This window comes from Bidens hawaiensis, unplaced genomic scaffold (assembly GCF_021521415.1).
Source record: "Bidens hawaiensis isolate Kalapana, Puna unplaced genomic scaffold, B.hawaiensis_p1.1 tig00419489_1, whole genome shotgun sequence".
Lineage (NCBI taxonomy): Eukaryota > Viridiplantae > Streptophyta > Magnoliopsida > Asterales > Asteraceae > Bidens > Bidens hawaiensis.
In genome coordinates this window covers 176,597-193,119 of record NW_027504877.1, presented here as the reverse complement: position 1 = coordinate 193,119, position 16,523 = coordinate 176,597, and the positions used below count along the sequence as shown (strand labels likewise).

The following is a 16,523-nucleotide window of genomic DNA, read 5'->3' as shown; positions in this document are numbered from 1 at the left end:
GATGTTTCTCTTACATGGGTGAAACGCCTTACTATATGCATTGATGTTGCAACCGCGTTATATTTCTTTCCAATTTTCTTATCATTTATCTAGTTGCAACTCTCTTTACAACCTTGTCACGTATTTGCAGGGAAACAACTTGGAACACTTGAAGCTTCCTCTCAATGATATTATTTCAGCCACCGATAATTTCTCAGACACATGCAGAACTAGAGTTAGCCGTTACTATACCTGGTATAGAGGTGAACTCGACTGTTTTGATAAAGAAACCCCACCATCCATAGAAGGGAAAAACAAAGGTGAACCACCCAAGAAACACAACACTGTACTTATAAGACGTGTCCATCCTAGAGATAACGAGCAAGGAGAAGAATTGTTCTATACAGAGATTGAAGTGCTTAGTAGTGTTAAGCATCACAGCATTGTCAGTCTACTTGGATTTTGTATTGAAGGTTCTGAGATGATCATTGTCACTGAAAATGTTTCTAATAAATACCTTTATGAATATTTGAACAACGGCAACAACAAGCGTATTTTGACATGGGAGAAACGCTTGAAAATTTGCATTGATGTTGCACAATCATTGAATTACCTTCACTTCGAGATTGAAGACCAAAGGAAGGTAATAATCCGTTTTTTAAGAAACTATGACATTCAGTTGGATGAGAATTGGGGGGCAAAGATCGATTCATTTGGGTTATCCGTATCCATGCCTCCAAATAAAGAAGATGAAGCTCTACATCTCAAGATGCCCGCTCAGACGCCGTACGGTAGCGAGTACTACCTTGATCCAGAATATGTGAAGAGTGGTAAGTTAAAAAGAGAATCGGGTGTTTATAGTTTTGGAGTAATTTTGTTTGAAATTCTATGTGGGAGGTTAGCGAATGATCCAATTTACCTGAAAGGGAGTGACAAAGGGTTGGCCCCAATGGCAAGACGTAGCTTCAGCAAAGGAACAACAGAGGAGATGATAGATCCTATAATAAAGGAAGAAACCAATGAACACAATTTTGTTCTAAATAGAGGACCCAACAAGGATTCTTTGCACACATTTATTGAAATTGCACATCAGTGTGTGGCAGAAACTCAAGACAAACGTCCAACAATGAAAGTCGTTGTCAAGCAACTAGAGAAAGCATTATTCTTTCAAGTAAGTCAATATCCTAAAACTTTAATTACCATTTTGTACAAATGTAAAATGCTTGTTGCCATTAGATTAACTTAATGAAGTACAAAGTGAATTTCGTATGTACAAATGTACAGTAGTATCTGAACTTAAACCGTTCTGGTTAATTTTGAAAAACCACTCTTTTGAGTTTTTAACAAGCTACTTTTATCTATAAGCAATGAGTCAATCGTATTTATATATTATTTTCAAATACTAATTTAATCATCCATCGTAATTTAACAGTTCATTATTATCTTCTCGTGGTTGATAGGAAAGGACAGCCTTAGAATTCCACTTGAAGACATAAAACTGGCCACACAAAAATTCCATGATGACAATTGTATTGGTGAAGGAGAATTTGGGAAAATCTATAAAGGAAACCTTCAAGATGGTGATGAATTTAAAACCATTGTAGCAAAGCGATTGGATACAAGGCTTGGTCAAGTGAAAAAACAGTTCTTGAGTGAGATACAAATTCTTCGGGAGTATAAACACGAGAATGTTATTGGTCTTGTAGGCTACTGTGATGAATGGAAGAAAAAATCATTGTTTATGAGTATGCGCCTAGAGGAAGTCTTTATAGGTATTTGAACGATGCTTCTCTGACATGGATGAAACGAGTTAATATATGCATCGATGTTGCAAGCGCGTTGGACTTCATTCATGGAGGAGTTGGAAAACAAACAAGGGTGATGCATGGGGAGATCAAAACTGCAAACATTCTACTAAACCATGATTGGAAAGCAAAACTTTCAGGTTTTGGGCTTTCACAAATAAGCCCAATAACTCAAGATATAGAGTATGTCATCGATTATGCATGTGGCACCCAGGGATACATGGACCCACTATACAAAAAATCAAGATACCTAACAGTAGAATCTGATGTTTATTCATTTGGTGTGGTTATGTTTGAGATCTTGAGCGGAAGATCAACATTTGCAATCCACGAACATCCAGGTTACTATCTCCCCGAGCTCATTAAAAACAAATTTGAAGAAGGAAATCATATTGAGGTGGTGTTCGAGCAAATAAGGGAGCAGATTGTGCCTGAATCATTGACTACATTTCAAGAGATTGCATACCGGTGCCTACATGATGAAAAAGAAAAACGACCGACAACAAAAGAAGTTTTAATGCAACTTAAGATGGCTTTGGAATTCCAAGTGAGTAATTAGCATAGTTTTGCCACATTAGTTCCTTTAAATGCTTTAATATAAACCAAAACTTTTTACTTCTTTAATGACATAAAACTTTATGTATAAATCTTTTAAACAAATGGTGAGTCAAAAGAGGTCAAAACAAGAATGGGTCTATCTCACATTCTTATCTTTTTAAGTTTTAACCTTTTGATAGAATTTATGCAATATTAGTAAGAGCAGATTCGTCAAATTTAATTTAAATTATGTATTTTTCTTTGTATATATAATTCCCGTTTATACCTGTTTAAAAGGTCTTTTCTTATACGTAGGTACCTACAAAACCGAAGGTGAATGATTAATCAGTAATTCACACACAGAAGAAACAATTTCTGCTGACTATATTGATCAGCCCAACCTGGATACAGATGAATCGGATAAATGTCTTGATATGTCTAAAAGCCTAAAGGAGGTGAAAGATTATGTGCATGCCTATAGGTCTCCGACAAAAGAGGTCTTTATGAATTGGACAAGCCGACAAAGGGAATATTTTGTAGTTCTTTGTCGAGACCTAGAAATCAATCTGGAAGACATGGATGACGAAGAAGAGGTAGCCTCTTAAAAGGATGGTTTTGCTTAACTTTTGAAGACGTAGTTTGTTTAACGGGTATTTCTTATGTTTAAACTTAAGTTGTTTTTCAAATTGTTTGAGCTTGCCTTGCTTTTATTTTGACTCATGCTTACGAAATAAGCTTGTATGTTTGACTCTACTACATCATGCATTTTTGTATATATAGTTTTGTGCTTTCCTGATCATGATATGCTAAAAGGCATGTAACCCCATGCAGATTTCGTCTAACTTAAAACTGAAGCAGATTTATACATACTTGAGTCACCTGCTTAATAGTTGAAGGTTGCAAAGCTTAAAAAATATTGTAACATTAACTCAATAATTTAAAAAATGGATCCTTTTAGAAAATGGATTGTTCGTATAAACAATTTCAATAATTTAAAAGTACATTACATCTATTCCTTATATCAAGTCAGCTCATGAGCAAACTATGTTGTGTTGAGCTACAACTATGAAAATTATAAACCTATGTTCAAAAGAATAAATTTCATCTGGTAACACAGTCAAAACACAAAACCATAATCATCGATAACATCATATAGAATCTAGGCCAGTTTCTAAGAGACGGCATGAATATAAATGTTATAGTTAACCTAAACTGCTAAACCGAAAACATCTACTCTTCTTGAGCAGATTCACCACTCTGCTTGTTGTGCTTCCTTGCATACCTCTGGTTCCTTAAAAACTTAGGATCCATCTACAAGCCTAAACACAATAAAACATCATTAACAACCTTATTTTGTTAAGAAAGACTAATTTCCAAACACCAACAAAAAATACTCACTACTTTATTTAAACTAAAACATATTAATCCCATCCCTTAACAAGTCAACATTCAGACTGCTGTTGGCCTAAAACCGAACCAAACATTCGGATTTCGAGTTTTTGAAACTCAACCTTTTTTTTTTGGGATTTTGCGGTTTTCAGTTTGAATACATTTATTATTTGAGCTTTGAATTTTTAGGACTGAAATTTTTTGGCCCAAAAATCTTTAGGCCAAAAAATATAGTCCAGAACGTTAAATTTGGGCTTTAATATTTTTGTAAACTAAAAATTAACTAATATTATTAGACCTATAATATTTGAAAGGCACTATATATTGAATTATTATAATCTGCTTAAAAATCCCAAAAACTGAAAGTTAGGTATTTACAAATTGAATCATTTAGTTTTCTACACGCACCAATGTTGTAAACTAGCTAGACCCTATTCGGAGGGTGAGATATGGACTAGCGATTAATATTGGAATTTGTATGTAATTTTATAAATAAAATTTTCAATTTCGAACGATTTTGATCACATAGCAATTACTCTGCAACTAATCTTAGCGATTAAGCGGTGATTAACCATAACCAAAACCATCAACCCGAATTCACAAATCCAACATAACAAATAAGAAATTAAACTAAAAAATACACACACGGAGTGTGTCTTTGCTTCCTTGGCTTTTTGATGCCGTTACGGTGAGCCTTGTAAGACTGGTTATGTGCCGTGTGGTTCTTAGACTTAGCCATCTCTCTTTCTCTCTCACACACACACTGTTAATACGAACCTTTTTGGCTTGGCTGCTACTGCTACAATGAAAAATTAGAGCTTGCAAGATAAGATAGGAACGAAGATATGTTGTACGAATTGGTCTTTAAAATCCTTAATTTGGTTTTTTGACGAAATAGCCCGTTTGGATTGGGCTCGGCCCAAAGAAAGAAATGCATGTTAAATGGATTAAAATGATTGTAAATTTTATTGAATACAAGTATACACCTTGCTTTTAAAAAATGATATTTTTCTACGAAGGTAGTTATGTTATGCTAGTTTTTTATTATGGAAAGATAAAAAAGAAGTTATAATTATAGTTATGGTCTTATGGATGTAGAAGTATTTTAAGCCATCCTTGATAGGTAGGTTTTAGGCGTTCTTCCAAGGATGAGATGGTTTGGGTTGGCGTTCTTCGTCATTGCGTGAGAATGTTTGTGTTGGCGTTCATGTGCAAAGGGTGGAGTTGGGTGTGGGTGTGTTGGCTTATACTAAAAACAATTATATATATTCTCATAAAAAAGTTTAAAAATAATATTAATTTAAATATTATAAAACTAAAGGACTTCTATATCTATATCTAAGTTTTTACTTTAGTTTTATAGCTTTTATAAAGTTTGATTCTAACTTTACAATAAATATTTACATATGTTCTATTAAACTAATAAGATTCAGTCGTAATTGCAAACTCATTCTTTTGCTATCGAATGGCGGTATTATATTCACAAAGCGGCTAACAACAACTAGCCACCATCTAATCCAATCTATTTCGAATTCCTTCAATCTTGAAACCACCCATAAGAAGCTAAGGATTTTTATATTCTCCGTGATTTGATTAGAACATATGTTAACACCATTAAAGATGTTATCGTTGCTTGCCCCTCAAATACACCAAACCATGAAACGGAAGATTGCTTGGTTTAGTTTGCTATGCGATTGATTTGGGCCCAATCCGTCATGGTAATTAAGCACATCATTGATTGAGAAAGCAAAGAAATGCATAAGCATGCACCAAGGTACAACATCATGCCGAACCAAATTCGAGGTCTAGCAAAATAACAGCAAATGGTGGTTCTGGTAGCAAAATCCGAGCAAAAAGGGCACAATGCCGTACCCACGTTTACATTCCTTCTCAAAAGAGCGGTTCTGAATGATAATGTAACAAAACTTTTTGACACATTAATGTATTTTTATTAATTGAACATTCTTTTTATTAGATAAGCATTTTACTTACGTGACACATCCGACCAGTCACGTTTTTATTTTTCCGTTATTGTAAATCTCACAAAAAAACAAACGAAGTACCCAAGTACAAATTCTCCAAGTTAAACTAAATAGTATAAAAGACAAAACTATACTCTTTTTAATAATTTTATTTTAATAAATAGTGTAACTCGTATAAATTCAACGGTTCCTGTATATCAACTCCTCATCATCACAAAAACACCATCGATTATATTATTATTATTATCAGCCATACATGCATACACAACACTCCGAGATAACCGGGGAATAATAATAATATTATTATTATGGCGGTTCAGAGAGACATCGACGATTTACCCAAAAACGAAGCGAATTACACGGCACTAACTCCGGTTTGGTTCTTAAAGCGAGCTGCTTTGGTTCATCCTGACCGTAGATCGGTGGTTCACGGTTCGGTTCAGTACACGTGGCGGCAGACGTATGAACGATGTTGCCGGTTAGCCTCTGCGCTTACCAGACGGTCCGTCGGGTTTGGTTCAACGGTAACGAGTTCCGTCTAAGATTTTAATCTTATTAATTTTTTTAATAAAAAACTTATTTTTATTTTTTATTGATTGGTGCTTGTGTTTGATGATGATAACTGATAAGTATGAAGGATGTTATATTGGGTAAGTTGTGATTAACTGATTAAGGTACTTAATATAGCATTGACTGGAAAAAAGTCAAAATCGATTGGGAGTTTGAAGTCAAAGTTGGGATTTTGAAAAAGTCAAAATTGATAGGGTGATGTGTTTAACCTGGGGTGTTGTTGTTAATGGATATAATCAAATATTGATTGAAGGTAGAGTTAAGGGGTGTTTGGATGTTATTTGATTTATTTATCAAATGGTTGATTAAGTTAGAATTAGGGGGTGTTTGGATGCTTAATTGATTTATGTCATGTAAAAATCTTGAATTTTTAAATAGATGATCGAATAGGTGATTAAAGTTAGAATTAGGGGTTTGGTTCAACCGTCTTCGATTTTAGTTTTAGTTGTATTTTTAGTTTTGGTTTTATTGACGCTTGTGTTTGATGATAAGTATATGTTGGATTTTGTGAGTTGTGGTTCTGGCGATTAATATGACGTTGACTTTGGAAAAAGTCAAAATCGATTGGAAGTTCGAAGTCAAAATCGTGATTTTGTAAAAAAGTCAAATTGATTGAGTGATTTGTTTGACCTAAGGTATTGCTGTAAGTTGATTCAAGATTGAATTAGGGGGGTGTTTGGACTTTGGAGGTTAATTGATTTATTTCATATCTCAAACAAATTTCCAAGTTCACAATTTGTATTCAATCCAACAGGTGGCGGTGATTGCACCAAACACCCCAGCCATGTTTGAAGCCCATTATGGAGTTCCAATGAGCGGAGCGGTTATAAACGCAGTCAACATTCGTCTAAACGCTCCAACCATCGGCTTCCTTCTAGAACACTCATCATCCGCAGTCATAATGGTTGACCAAGAATATTTCAAGCTAGCCGAGGAAGCTTTAAAGATCCTAAAAAATAAAATCAAAACCAATTTCAAATCTCCACTTCTGGTCGTTATCAAAGACGAAAGCGTTGAATGCAATCCAAAGAATCTCCAATACGCTTTAGCGAAAGGTGCGGTTGAGTATGAGGCGTTTCTAGAATCTGGTGATCCGGAGTTTGTTTGGACACCGCCACAAGATGAGTGGCAGAGTATTGCGTTGGGGTATACTTCGGGCACAACGTCTAGTCCTAAAGGGGTGGTGTTGCATCACCGTGGGGCGTATCTGGCGGCTACTAGTAATGTTCTGGTGTGGGGTATACCAGAAGGAGCGGTGTATTTGTGGACTTTGCCTATGTTTCACTGTAACGGGTGGTGTTTTACCTGGACTCTTGCTGCTATATGTGGGACCAACATATGCCTCCGACAGGTACTTTATGTCTACTTGTATGGGCGGTTCATGTAACAGGTTTTGGTTTAACGTATTAGAGGTGCAAACGAGCCAAGCCCAAGCTTGACTAGGCTCGAGCTCAGCTCATTTTGAGATCTAATTCTAAAACTCGAGCTTGGCTGTTGAGCAGCTTTTTAAAGCTTAAGTTCTACTTGGTTCATTATTTATTAATTAACTTAATTTATATACATCTATAATTATTTTTATATACTTTCTAATTATAATTTTTACATATAAGTATATAGCATAGTATATGTTATGTAGTTATTTTTATTACAATTTTATACATAATAATTTTTACACAAGTATATATTTAATATATTAAAAAAATTATATAAATAATAGGCCCGTTTAGGCTCGCGGACCAGATCAGGTTTGATAAGTGAAGGGTGGGCTTAGCTTGTTTATTAAACAAGCTTGTTTTTCGGTTCGAGCTCATTTAAACTCAGCCCGATTCGAGCTTTTAATGAGCCAGCCTCGAGTAGGTCACGAGCAACTCAGTTCATTTTGATATCAAAGCATGGTTTTGTCCGTTTTTTTAAGCTAATCCATTAAATGGATTAGAAGTCAATATAATTACAATAATAATGCGCTTTAGGTTTTTTGCGACCTAAATGACCTGTTTAGCCCATTTTACCTGTTCCTTTAGAATTTTCCTTAATCCTTATTTCACATGTTCAAGATTAAAGTTAACCCAAATCGACCCATTTATAAGTAAATGGGTCAATATTGCCACGTCTAGGCTTGAAATTTTGAACCACTTACGTGTGCATAATATAAAAAAAAATGTCAAAGACATAGCTTAAAAGAACCCAAAGTAGGTTTTCAAAACATAAAAACTTTTGTAAATCATTTTGTTCATCAACTAAATTTGGAGTAATATTTTGACCCGAATCCATTGTGACCCACTCCATGGCCCGCCCTTGTCGATAGCATTAAGTTCTTGTTCTTGATGTTTTATGCAGGTAACGGCTAAAGGTGTTTACTCGGCTATAGCCAATCTAGGGGTGACCCATTTTTGTGCCGCCCCTGTAGTCCTCAACACAATAGTAAACGCCCCGGCTAAAGACACCGTCCTCCCGCTTCCCCGCCTAGTCCACGTCATGACCGCTGGAGCCGCCCCACCACCATCCGTCCTCTTCAAAATGTCCCAGAACGGGTTACGCGTCACCCACACGTACGGCCTCTCGGAAACCTATGGCCCGTCAACGATATGTGCATGGAAGCCCGAGTGGGACAACCTCCCCCCCGAAACCCAAGCCAAAATGAATGCCCGCCAAGGTGTCCCATACACTGCCCTCGAACACCTAGACGTTGTCGACACGCAAACCATGAAACCGGTCCCAGCAAACGGGACCACGGTCGGTGAAATCGTGTTCCGTGGAAACATTGTCATGAAAGGTTATTTAAAGAACCCGAAAGCGAACGCGGAAGCATTCGCACACGGGTGGTTTCACTCGGGTGATTTAGCAGTGAAACACCCAGACGGGTATATCGAAATTAAAGATCGGTCGAAGGATATTATTATATCGGGTGGTGAGAATATTAGCAGTGTGGAAGTTGAGAATACATTATACCAACACCCATTAATTTCAGAAGCGTCGGTGGTGGCCCGGCCCGATAATAGATGGGGCGAGTCACCGTGTGCGTTTGTGACGTTAAAGGACCCGGTTGAGAAATCGGATGAGGGGAAAGTTGCGGATGATATTATGAAGTTTTGTCGGGAGAAGATGCCGGCTTACTGGGTCCCGAAATCGGTTGTGTTTGGGCCGTTACCGAAGACGGCTACTGGGAAGGTTCAGAAACATTTGTTGAGGGCTAAAGCTAAGGAAATGGGTCCTGTTAAGATTAGTAAGTTATAAAGTTAGTTTTTGGATTTGGGATATGAATAAGGGTTATGTTGGATTTTAAATTAAAGGGACTTTTAATAAAGTTGTATGAAATTGTTGCATTGTTTTTTGTTTTATTGGTCTATCCTGTATCATGTTATTAACTGACCTTTAAGATTTATTCTTCTTATTTGATTCGTAATAAGATAGAGTATTTGACCGTGTTTTGATTGGGTTTTCTAGGCTTTTAAGGTAGGGTAGGGTCTGGTTTTGACCTGATATTTCCGGTTATGGCGAGTCCGGGTCAGTTCGATTCCGGGTACGGCTCCGGGGAGAAATCCTATACCAAGTCGTGCCTGCGGGTCGGGTACGGGTAGAACCAGTTCTGGGTCGGGTCCGGAACCGGGTATTTTGTGCACCTCGCCTGAGTACTACCAGCAAACATTTGTTCGATCAATACCCGGAGAGATTTTACGCAATGTGGCACTGTTATTTGCTTACCAAACCCACTTGTCATCCTCATGTTTGTCACAAGGCTGCTAAGAATTTATGAGCACAGGTCTCCCTGGTGCATTTCATCCTCATTAACCAATGCTCTTGAGTCTTGATCATCTCATTCCCATTGCATACAGCCATTTGCTTCCATAAATGTACTGACGGATTGACATCAGTAACTTATAATAATAATAATAATAATAATAATAATAATAATAATAAATTAATAACAACTTAGACCTTAATGGGCTTGTCATGTGTTAGTGGGTTGTTCAGGCTACACAAACTCATATTAGGTCATGATAAATCATTTGGGCCTCGTGATAAATGTACATGATTATTTTACACTACTAGGTAGAGGTGCACAAAAAACCTGAACCTGGAACCGAACCCGAAAAAAATATCCGGAACCGGTTTTTTTATACCTGGATTTTTAATACCCGTACCCAACCCTACTCGTAGGGTACGCATAGGGTATGCATTTCGGGTGCAAAACCCGTACCCGGAACCGGACCCGATTTATACCCACTAATACCCGAAAACCGAAACCGGTTCCATACCCGGAACCGGGTTTTCCAATACCCAAAACCGGGTTTTTCAAATATCCGATCTATACCCAAAAGTAACCGAAAAATACCTGAAAAATACACGAAAATACCTCTAAAAATTGTAACCCCTTAAAAATATTCAATCTATACCCATAAAAACCCCGGAAAAAGCCCGAAAAAACACGAAAATAGGGGTTTTTCAATACCCGAAAATTGGTATCCGATTCTATACCCGACCCGAACCCGATGATAGGGTATGGTTTTTAGAGACAATGCCCGGACCTGAACCCGACCCATGTATTACAAATACCCGATTGTCTAATACCCGGTCATACCCGGAACCAACTATTTGAAAAACCCGATTTGTGCACCTCTACTACAAGGCATTGGCGCATTGCCATGTTAGGGGGTTGTTTTGGCTACACATTTACTTGTTCATTTAGTTATACGAATGACATGAACGTTTGTCTACCTTCATTCATATATGTTTGGAAACGGTTTTTTTACGTTCGATTATGTTGTTTCGTTTGTAAATTTATTCAGTTTATTCAACTTGTTTTCAAATTACTTTTGATAATAGTTATGTTTGGATATTCATGTTTACTTTTCGTAGGGGTAGTTTAGTTAAATTCATTTTTGGTTATTTATATATGTTTGTTTGTGTTCATTTACGTTCGTGGATTGTTCGTTTATAACTAACTATAAAGAAAGAACACAAAACAACAAAACAAGAAAGCAAGCCATTCATATATGTCTTGAATTTAAGAGAGAAAGATAAAACGGATTATAGATAATTCTTGGTGAGTTATTTATTGAATTTTATATTTAAACTAGAGATAATTATTAGTTTAAATTAATTAGGCTTATCTAGGAATTTATATTTATTTATTAAAATAGAGCTTGAGTTGGGTTGAGGTTGGAATGAGTTTAGGATAAATAAATGGTTAGGGGTATTATATTTAGTATGCTTTCGTTGATCTTACTCTGCTAATAAAAGAAAATGTTGAAACTTAAGTGTTAAGCATGTATTTCTCCTAATTTCTCATCTTTTATTTCATTCATTCTATTTATCCATGGGCCGGCTCTACCCATGAATTATCCAGTAATAGGTCTTTCACAACAAGCTCTACCTATACAGTAACGGTATTTAATTATGAAGGTTGGCTGGGTAGCTGACCCTGTTAGTCCGTTCTTGCAAGAGGGGTCTATGTTAGCTAAGATTTCCTATGCTTAATGGATAACCATTTGCTACCAATGGAAAAAGGGTCAAAACTATTTAGTCAATTGGGTTATAGCATAGTGTAGATTTTATTCATTATTAAGTTAAGTGCCATTTGCATACCTGAAGTTTAACCAACTACGCAACTTTAGTACATTTCTTTAATTTCGTGCAAATCAATACATGACGTTTCCAAATCATGCTATCTTAGTATTTTTCGTTAAACCCGTTTGTTTTTTCCATTAAGTCGTGGATAGAATAGTATTTATTTCATTTATCATTTACTTAACCCTATGGTAAAAAATAAATGAGTTGAACTACTTTTTTTAACAAAAATAAACGAACCGAACTACTTTTTTTTAACAAAAGTAAATTATCTGAACCAGTTTTTTTTTAATAAACGGACCAAACTATTTTTTTAACAAAAATAAACAAACCGAAATACATTTTTTAACAAATAAGCGAACCGAACTACTTAAAAAAACAAAAAAAAACGAACCACTTTTTTTAACAAAAATAAATGAGCCCGGCCACTTTTTTTAGCAAAAATAAATGAACCGAGACGGTTTTTAAAAAAAGAAAAGAAAGATAAATAAACCAAACTACCATTAAGTTCTTATTTTCCATCATGTGTAGTACATGGGTGAAACATAAAAAAGATACATTTCATAAGTCGTGAACTGGAAAAAAAAACATAATTCATAAGTTTTACTTTGTACATTATAAAATAAGGGATTGCTCTATAGAATAATAACCAAGTTTTAAAATTATTCTAATTAGGTCACTCATAAAATATTTTGTTCAATTAGGTCACTAAAGTTCATATATGTTTCAATCGTAAATATTTTACCTGAATAGCATGTTATATATGTTTTTTTAATTTTTAAATATCTTGACATTGCTAAATATTTTTTTAAAAATTGAAAAAAGTAGCAAAAAATGAGAAAATAATTTTTAAATTGCGAAAAATGGAAAAGAAAAAAGTAGAAAATTTTAAGTTACGGTTTCTTTATAAGAAACCATCATTCTTTTAGAAAAATATAAAAAAGATAGTTAGTTGATATTAAAATATTTAATAGTAGAATTATTAATCGATTCAATACCAAAAAAAGGAATATATTAATTATCTTGTAATTTTTTGGAATTTTTCATTTTTATTTGGCAATTTAAAAATTATTTTTCTCCATTTTTACTAATTTTAAAAAAAATATTATGCAATATCAAACTATTTAAAAAAAAAACCTAAATTACCTGCTATACAGGTAAAATATTTAGGATTGGAACAAAAAATAAACTTTAGCGACTTGATTAGAACAAATTTTTTTATGATTGACTTAATTGGAACAAATTCAAACTTGGTTATTATTTTATAAAGTCATCCATTAAATTAATCATAAGTATTTTGAGAATCATAGTTGAAATAACGAACCTAATTTATTTTTATCATTCGACAATCTCGTGTAATACGCAGGTTCAAAAACTAGTTAATAATAAAAAGAGTCGAACAAGTTGTTTAATCTCGTGTTTGTGTGTTAGATCAAGGGCCCAATTTCCAACACATGTTAGATCGTTTGTTCGGTTACGTTAAAAAACAAACACAAACATGCCCCAATCATGTTCATTTGGTTCGTGTACATGCTAGTCTTCGTCGATAACCATCAATGTGCTCATGAACATGTTTACCGACAGTTTTATTCAACTCACAATTTTCATGTTTTTTGTTTTGTCGATCCGTGGGCAATAGTGTGTGGCTCACTTATTTAGTAATGTTTATTTGGGTTGGAAGGATTGATAAGGAATGTTTATTTTTATGTATGTGGACCAAATGTTTATCAGTATGTTTTGGCTAAATGTTTTCTTGTTTGCTTAATTATTGATTGATTATTGTGTATAAACTATTATAAAATGTAGCATAATATAATCTTAAACGAATATTCTCGGAGTACAACTACAAATTAGTTAGCCGAATATGTTATGTAAATGTTAATAGACAATTTATTCTATTCTAAAATATCATATTTGGCCAAGTATGTTATGTACTCAATACATTAAAATGTAAGATATTAACGTATTAATATTTAAAATTTTGTCCAAAAAATTGTCTATACGCCCGTATAGGTCTATACGGCCATATTAACATATTAATATTTAAAATTGTGTCTAAATAATTATCTATACGCCCGTATAGCCCTATACGGCCCGTATAGGGCTATACGCATTGGCGGATCCAGCATACAAACGGGTGGTTCCCGAGTTTCGAAATAATAGTGTACGGATATATAGAAGACGCGTAGGAACCACCTTATAAATTAAGAGGGAACCACCTAAAAAAAATTCCTGGATCCGCCACTGGCTATACGAGGCACTATAAACAATGACTGACAATCTATGACACAAACTGACATGATTCAGGTGCTATACGACCGTATAGCCTTATACGAGCCGTATAGGAAAAAAAAATTGTGTGGGAATCCCAAGTGGTGTGAGAGGATCCTAAACCTTACTAAATTATGAGTCCACATCTTATCAAAACTGAATTATTAAAAATAAATAGATAAATAAATATAGAGGCATAAATAACAAGACAAAACTATATTTTTCCTACCTTCATACGCTTATATACAAATAATAAGCTTAATTTGGATTTCCAGGGAAAATAATGACAAAAAAGGAGACTTAATTGTTACCATGCAATAAAAAAAATTGGTTTGGAAGGATTTCCTTGAAAAAAAGTAGTCAGTGGATAACAACAGGCTAAACTATTCTTATCTTAAATATATATAAATAAAACTTTTAAAAGCTAGTTGGTTGTTTCTTACATCTTAAATCATCATATTGTTTTATTTGTAAATGAAGATTTCTCATGCATTTGATTCGAATTCACGGCTATGGGGCTAACCAAACCCAGATAGCCTTTAAACGGGTTATCTCATTAAATTAAAAATTAATCTCACCAAATATTTGATATGAAAATCCTATTAAATAGGGATATACTGTAAGATTTGGATCAGGAAATTTAAATGAATCAAAGAAACTGGAACTAGTTGCTGCCAAAAGTAATCTTTATTATAATAGCCAAATGCTTAGGAATGATTGAAAGATTACAAAAGTGGATTTCGGCTAATTGAAAGTGATGATAAACAAAGCAAACTAAAGATGCTTAAATAGAAAAAAAAATTTAGCAAACTAAGCAGATAAACTTGGTCTTCATTCTGTTCCTTTATTCTTGGACTCCAACGTACATTCAGCCCATAACTTGGTCACCACACCAACGACTCTTTTTCTGGTGGCTTAGTCAACATTAATCCAACACTCTCCTCCTTAGTGTTGACCTCTTTGCTAAAGTTCTCCATACCCACAAGGCTCCTCATTTCTGCAAATTTAATCCGGGCCAATGGCTTCGTTAAAATATCAGTCCTCTGCAGATTCCCGCTTACATGTTCAACAGAAATTTGATCATTTTCACCACATTCACGAATGAAATGATACTTCATGTCAATGTGTTTGCTTCTTCCGTGGAAAACAGGATTTTTCATCAATGCAATTGCTGACTCGTTATCAACCAGAGGCTTCACTTTCTCTGCAGCTCTTCCAACTAAATCACTCAGCAAGTTTCTTAACCACAATGCTTGACGCGCTGCTGATGTTTCTGCCATAAACTCTGCTTCACATGAACTGAGTGCTACAGTCTTCTGTTTTTGTGAACTCCATGTGATTAGATTATTCGAGTAATAAAACGCCATACTAGTTGTGCCTCGTCGTTCTTCAATATCAGTACCATAACTGCTATCACTGTACCCGATTAATCTGCCATCTCCGCCACTATTATACTTTAGCCCATATCCGGCTGTTCCTCTAATATACCTTAGGATTTGTTTAACTGCTGCATAATGACTTTGCTTTGGAGTTTGCATGAGCCGGCTTACTGTTCCTACTGGATAACTCAGATCTGGACGGGTGTGAATCAAATAGCGAAGGCTCCCTATTATCTTCCGATACATGGTTGGGTCGATATCCTCCCCGTCTTCATCTTTAGGGTCGACTGCAATTTGGGAGTCATGGGAAATGTTGTTTTGTTGCAAGCACTCATACCTGCATGCTAAGAATTTTTCTTGCATACCCTTCCTGTTTGAGCATTATTCCCGTCCTTGACTGCTCAACCTCAATACCAAGGTAATATGACAAATTCCCCATGTCGCTCATATCAAATACCATCTTCATTCTTTTCTTGAATTCATGAATTTTCCCTTCGCTAGATCCAGTCACTAATAAATCGTCTACATATACCCCAACAATTAAGACGAAATCTGGTTTATGTACTATGTACACGGCTTGTTCATGAACACATCTACTGAAACCGAGTTCTTTCAGCACTTTATCTAGCCTTGCGTTCCATGCTCGTGGGGCCTGCCTCAGGCCATACAGAGCCTTGTTCAGTTTGTTCACCATCTCCTCCTTACCTTTCACTACAAACCCGCTAGGTTGCGTCACATAAACCTCCTCCTTGAGATCACCATTTAGAAACGCTGACTTGACATCTAGGTGATGCACAAGCCACTGTTCCTTTGCAGCAATAGGAAGGAGTCCAATTGTTTCTAATCGGGCTACTGGTGCAAACGCATCTTCGAAATCAACTCCCTTTCTTTGTACATACCCTTTTGCCACTACACGAGCCTTGTACTTAGTAACATTCCCATTTGCATCTTTCTTCACTTTATACACCCACTTTAACCCTATTGCGTTATGACCAGGCGGCAGCCGGGCTAAAGTCCAGGTGTTATTTCTCCTAATGCAGTCG

General features: G+C 35.4%; 2 protein-coding genes and 2 pseudogenes across 2 annotated transcripts; 2 read left to right on the top strand and 2 right to left on the bottom strand.

Moving 5' to 3' along the window:
- The first annotated feature begins 1,779 nt into the window (after window positions 1-1,779).
- On the top strand, window positions 1,780-2,343 carry LOC143609080 (putative LRR receptor-like serine/threonine-protein kinase At5g48740). The gene has a single exon (XM_077083942.1). It carries the CDS (start codon window positions 1,780-1,782, stop codon window positions 2,341-2,343), a length of 564 nt encoding a protein of 187 aa, XP_076940057.1.
- Window positions 2,344-3,547: 1,204 nt separating this feature from the next.
- On the bottom strand, window positions 3,548-4,462 carry LOC143609098 (large ribosomal subunit protein eL29z-like; annotated as a pseudogene).
- A 1,437-nt stretch (window positions 4,463-5,899) lies between these two features.
- On the top strand, window positions 5,900-9,545 carry LOC143609106 (acetate--CoA ligase CCL3-like). The gene is made up of 3 exons (XM_077083957.1): window positions 5,900-6,216; window positions 7,017-7,613; window positions 8,600-9,545. Exons 1-3 carry the CDS (start codon window positions 6,001-6,003, stop codon window positions 9,494-9,496), a joined length of 1,710 nt encoding a protein of 569 aa, XP_076940072.1. The 5' UTR covers window positions 5,900-6,000; the 3' UTR covers window positions 9,497-9,545.
- A 5,440-nt stretch (window positions 9,546-14,985) lies between these two features.
- LOC143609079 (secreted RxLR effector protein 161 pseudogene) lies at window positions 14,986-15,726 on the bottom strand (annotated as a pseudogene).
- Window positions 15,727-16,523: the final 797 nt, after the last annotated feature.

Coding starts and splice junctions, on each gene's coding strand:
- LOC143609080 (XM_077083942.1), top strand. CDS start 1,780: ATGAAACGAGTTAATATATGCATCGATGTTGCAAGCGCGTTGGACTTC.
- LOC143609106 (XM_077083957.1), top strand. CDS start 6,001: ATGGCGGTTCAGAGAGACATCGACGATTTACCCAAAAACGAAGCGAAT. Junction 6,217..7,016: donor CCGTCGGGTTTGGTTCAACG/GTAACGAGTTCC, acceptor TCAATCCAACAG/GTGGCGGTGATTGCACCAAA. Junction 7,614..8,599: donor CCAACATATGCCTCCGACAG/GTACTTTATGTC, acceptor TGTTTTATGCAG/GTAACGGCTAAAGGTGTTTA.